General features: G+C 38.0%; 1 protein-coding gene across 1 annotated transcript in view; it reads left to right on the top strand.

Annotated features, from left to right (window-relative positions):
* Nucleotides 1-671, top strand: part of LOC107716519 (adhesion G protein-coupled receptor L4-like) — a 27358-nt gene extending 26687 nt beyond the window's left edge. The window contains exons 14-16 of the mRNA XM_016522997.1: nucleotides 82-196; nucleotides 259-504; nucleotides 582-671. Coding sequence (XP_016378483.1) covers nucleotides 82-196; nucleotides 259-504; nucleotides 582-671 — 451 coding nt within the window. The remainder of the gene's footprint in view (nucleotides 1-81; nucleotides 197-258; nucleotides 505-581) is intronic.
* Nucleotides 672-5496: the final 4825 nt, after the last annotated feature.

Consider the following 5496-nt stretch of genomic DNA (forward strand, 5'->3'; position numbering starts at 1 on the left):
TGCGTATCAATACCACGAGTTTTCGTTTTTATTTGGCGTACTATTTATATGCACTTTCATGAGATCGGGTTGGAATATCAGCGAGTGGATTGTAGATGGTTGTTCTGTTTTAAAGACCAGCAGCAGCTACACTGTGTGTTCCTGTGATCATCTGTCGACATTCGCTCTCATCATGCAAACCAGCCGCCCACCAGAGGTACAGAACATTTCCAGTGAACGATGAAGAGCTGCACAGATTTGGCACTCATGTTTTCTCAGAGCGACCCACTGCTGGAGCTGTTGAATTTGGTGTGTGTGATCGTGGGGCTGGTGTTCTTCAGTTTGACCCTGTTGGTGATCGTGGGGCTGGTGTTCTTCAGTTTGGCCCTGTTGACCTTTGCCCTTTGTCAGTGGAGTCCTGGAGTGAGTAATGTGGCTCGAATCAACATCTGCATCAGTCTTCTGCTGGCTCACCTTCTGTTCCTGCTCACACAGCGGTTCCTGAGCTTCATACGGCGACAGCACGTGAGAATGATGAAGGAGCCCTACAGCTCAGCACAGCCTCACTGAGAATCATCATAACCGTCTCTCATGGTCTCCAGGTGTTGTGTGCCGTGATCTCAGGCCTTCTGCACTTCCTCTTTCTCTCCGGCTTTGTGTGGATGTTCATTGAAGCTATTAGAAGGAAATAAAGCAGCTCTGGACTTTTGTGACATTTCTGCTATCTGATCTAATATACACACAGGCTGTATCAGTGTCATGCACAAGATTAAAATCTATAATATATAAGCAGTCGACACCTGAAATAGTATTTCTGACAAATTAATTCAGTTATTATATAGATTTTTCTCTAAACAACTGCTGGATTAAAATGGATAAAGGCTTCATCTGGAGTTTTCTGGGTCCTGTTTGTGTCATACTAGCAGTAAACACATTTCTTATTTCTCATGACTTTTATTTATATTAAAAGGAATACAAGGTGATTAATTACTCTTCTACTTTGCAGTCAAACACGGTTCTCTTCATCAAGATCGTCATCTGTCTGAACTCAGCTCTCAAAAGTCTCAATGCTGAAGTTTCACAGATGGAGCAAACCAAGTAACATTATTATTTAATCACTCTATAGAAAACCACCTTACATGGGTAATCTGGATGTTTTTAATGTTCTTATTTTGGTGATATGTGACTTTTAGAGAGGAATGTCAGAGGTCATTGCACACTGAGTCTGAAATTCTCATCCGAAATATTTGCACGTTAATAAATAAATACGACCACACGTTGTGTCAATCACGATTACACACTTGCTCCGAAACTTTTGGCCGTCATAAAAAATTCGGATCAGGTTCGATTTCCTGCATTTTCGCATCCATAGCAAGCATGTTGATAGGAAAGGATGACGAATAAAAAAAAAAATTTTAAAAACATGTATGAAAAATTCAGACTGAGTGTGCAATGACCTTTACTCTTCAATGTCCTACCTCTGACAGAATTTTCAAAAGAACCAAAACTAATTAAACTCCAACTTTTAAAAAAAAAATGAAAAAAATAATTTAAATAATTTAAATTTAATTCAAACCGACAGAGAATGCCTTTGATCTCCACGCTTTTAAAACTACAAACAAAATTGTAGGCTCTGGTTTTTCAAGCCAACATCAGATTTTAAAATATTTTTTTCTTTATTTTGTCATTTTCAGTGTCTCCATATATGGAAAAAAGAAAAGCATTAATATTTATTTCTAAAAATAGTTTTTTTTTCTTGTTTATTATTAACAAACTTCTGGTTCATGAGTTTCAGAGGTTAAATCGATCTCATGAAGTCACTCAGCTCCTCTCGTCTCGTTCTTGTTCAGGTCAGGCAGCAGTACAGGAAGCTCTTCAGATGTCTTTGCTGTGTCAAACAACACTGAGGACATCAGCATCAAGTTCAGGAAGTAATACATTCTGCTCAAGTGCCATTAATATACAGCTGATTTTATATAACAGAATCTGGGTTTTTGATGATACATTTTAGAGTTGTCGCTCCTTTCTACAAATGATAGAAAAACATGTTATTCGAGTGTCTTATTTTATAGCTGTTAATAGTATGATGACTTGTGCGGAATTATACAGTTGTGCAATATTAACAAATTTATACAATTATTTATTTGTTTGTTGAGCTCAGAAAGTTCCAACTGAATTACCATTTCTTCTGTAAAGGCCCATTTTAGAATATATTACTTTAAATATTGTACTGTACTTTAAATATTCATATTCATTACAAAATATGTAAATAGCAAAATGTATTTGCAGATATGAAAGACACAGGTTTTAGTGAATTTATGCATAAAACTAAACTTAAAAAATAAATAAATAAATGAACAGCTAATGTCTTAAAAGAATCTGTATTTTCACTTGGCTTGAATTTTGTATTAAAACATGAATTGCATTTTGCTTTTGTTCAGTTCACATTCAGGATTTCCTGTATTATTTTAATGGATTTTTGTTACAAAATGTGTTAATAAACTGACCACGTAATAGACTGACTAATGATCAATATTCAATCACTGCCAATGTTACAGCAACCATCACAGTCCACATTGAGTTAAAACAGACAAAAAAACTGATAGGGAATTACCTGTGATTAAATGAAGGTGATGCTGTCAAATTCCGAAACACTCACCTGGCTGCAGGATAAAGTTTGATGTTAAAGTCTCGCTTGCGGTTGTTTTTGTTTGAAGTCTTACAGGAGGCATGTAGAACTTTATTTTGATGGCCCCCTTTGAACATTATGTTGACAATGTAAGTGATGTTGCACCTACATGTCAACTAACGCTCATTAGAGTGTTACACAGTCAAACATTTGATCTCACAGTGATGTCACCATGAGCTCCCAGGATACTCGTGATGAGGAGCAGTTCAAAATGCTTGTGACTTATCATGCTTTTAAAACTCTTCATAAATTATTACACTGTTGGATCCTAATCAAAGAGCTATTATAATTAGAAACTTCAGACTAATAACTCCTCACAAAGACTGCATACTGAATCTAGGTGATGCTGTGTTGTTGTCATCAATAACAAACCGATATCTTCTGCTTACAGTCTCTTTTTAGTGTTCTTTTCCATAACAAATGTGTCTTACAAACACAGTTACAGCAGCCCCAATAAATATAATGTTATAAAGTCAAGGGTCAAGAGCACAACTAAAGCAAACACTAATCACCTTTATGGTAACTTCAAATGAAACAATAAAACATCATCATCTAAATCTCTGTTAATTCTCAATAAGCGCTTTTGTAGATGTCTGACAGAAATAAAGTCAGTCTGGTTAATAATGAGTGAAGCTGGTGATGCTGTTTGTGGTGTTGTTTAATCATTCTCTGCTGAGATCACGAAATATTTCATGTCTTTTGTATTTCAGTTGATTTCATCGAAGGCTGTGGCTGGAAGTCAGTTGTATGTTTGGAGAAGGTTCTTATAACAAGAAACTGTTAGCTGAGTGTGCACTCATGAGCTCACCATGTAAGAGCACTGTGATATCACTGTGATAGTGTTGAGAAACAGGATATAGAAAGCCTCCTCGGTGACCGATAACTGAACAGCCTCCTCTCAACCTGCTCAACATTTTGAATTCACAATGAGCTCACATATTACTTACACTGTGAGTATCACACTATCAGAATGGTGTGACGTCACTGTGATCATCACATGATCTCACGTGTTGACTGGGTAGTAGACTGTCAGCTTAATATTAATGAAATATTTTATTTATTATATATAAAACATTTGAAGAAGTTACTTTGCATGTTTGTGTAACCTATTGTGGAATGTATGAGAGCCATGTGCATTTTGAAGGCCTCGAGGCCAAATTAACTGACTTTGTAGGCCTTATGGGACTGTGCTTATGAATAGAGAATACAGAGGGAAGTACCAGAGAAGGGAGATTGTACAGGATGAGTGTGGGAAATAGATAATGTGTGTAAAACTAACTAAAATCCTAACAGCTCGTTAAATTCTAAAATGTATATGCCTCTGCAACCCTGGGCACCTGGAAAGGGGTAGATTAATATAAAAACTGAGCATGGAATAAAAGTTTGCAAATAAAAAGAAAAACTAAAGTGCTACATGTCTAGGTGGTAAATGGAAATATTAAATGATTTTGACATTTTTATAGGATCATTTTTTCTATTAAAGTAAATGTTTAATAGTGATGCATGCATTAGCTTAAATAATTAATAAAATGGTTAAGCCAGCACAATTATGTTCTGTTATATTTTGTCAGCTCCTATTTGATGACGTTGCTCTGTAAGGACACATTTTACAATGTATTATTTTAAATATTTGTATGCCTCATACAGTATATATGGCAAAGAATATTTTAAAGTGTGAGGGTTTTACAGGTGTAGTAAATCCAGAGGTGTAAAATCCAGGTTCAAAAAGTAAAAGTCCTCCTCAGTATTTTGTTCCAATCACCTGGATTTGCTAATTAGCACAGTTTTTCAGCCAGGAGGACTTTTACTTTCTGAACCTGGATTTTACACCTCTGCCCTTACCCAATGAGAAATCCTATGTTTCGATGCAGCAAGTCCCCTGCAGCCAGTACCAAAACACACCAACAATTGGGAGGACTTGCGCCATTGGCCAGAGTAGTCCACATAGAGCTTCAAAACTCGATCAGCGCAGAGCAGGTGAAGCCTCTCATCCTCAACAGAAGCAAAAGGAGGGGGACAAAAGGAGAAGAACAACCACCTGTGAGCGAAATCATGTGGACAAAACCTTGGGGAAATAACCGGGTCCGGGCCGTAGGAATACCATAACAAGGCCCGGAGCAAACTCTATGCATGACTTGCTAACAGTACACTTTTCAATTATTTGAATTAAATCAAGTATATTTAGATTTATAATGGGTCTGGTTCTCACCTTATTGATGAACAGGAATTGTAGTTTGCGAGTAAAGCTGTTAATTCCTCCGTCAACATCAGCACTTCCATTATAATCATCTGATACATGCAGCACAATCAAGTGAAAATTGTTGCATGGAATAAATGATAAATCTATTAGGCAGTCTATTAGCGAAATTGCTTTTCTTCCTGTTTTCTTCAAAACAAAAAGTTGCATCGTGAATGATGTAAACGTGCTCCGGCCCGGAACACAATGTGAGTGCAGGCCAGTGGGGGAGTGGGGAGGGGGGACAATCGCGCTCGGCCCGAGCGTGTTTGATTAGTGTGATTGCTCCATACTGCGCCCGGGCGTGGTTCGTTTAGCTGTCCCTGGTTCGCTTGGAAGAGGTGGGCCAGAGCATGGCTCAGTTGGGCTCGGGCGTGGTATGCAGGGTTATGCAGTGTGAGCGCTAACCGCGCCGGAGCACGGAACAGCTACTATTTTGTGTGTGCTACTGTCATCATTAAACTACTTAAGGGCAGCTGACTGAGTCTGACTGAGTCAGTGTAGAATTTGCCCACCACTGAGCTAACCACCTCGCCTATCAATCCTGACTGCGAGATGGGGGCGTCAAGGAGAAAAACTTTCTCCTTCTCAC

Source organism: Sinocyclocheilus rhinocerous, unplaced genomic scaffold (assembly GCF_001515625.1).
Source record: "Sinocyclocheilus rhinocerous isolate Xijiao unplaced genomic scaffold, SAMN03320098_v1.1 scaffold11039, whole genome shotgun sequence".
In the NCBI taxonomy this organism is placed as follows: domain Eukaryota; kingdom Metazoa; phylum Chordata; class Actinopteri; order Cypriniformes; family Cyprinidae; genus Sinocyclocheilus; species Sinocyclocheilus rhinocerous.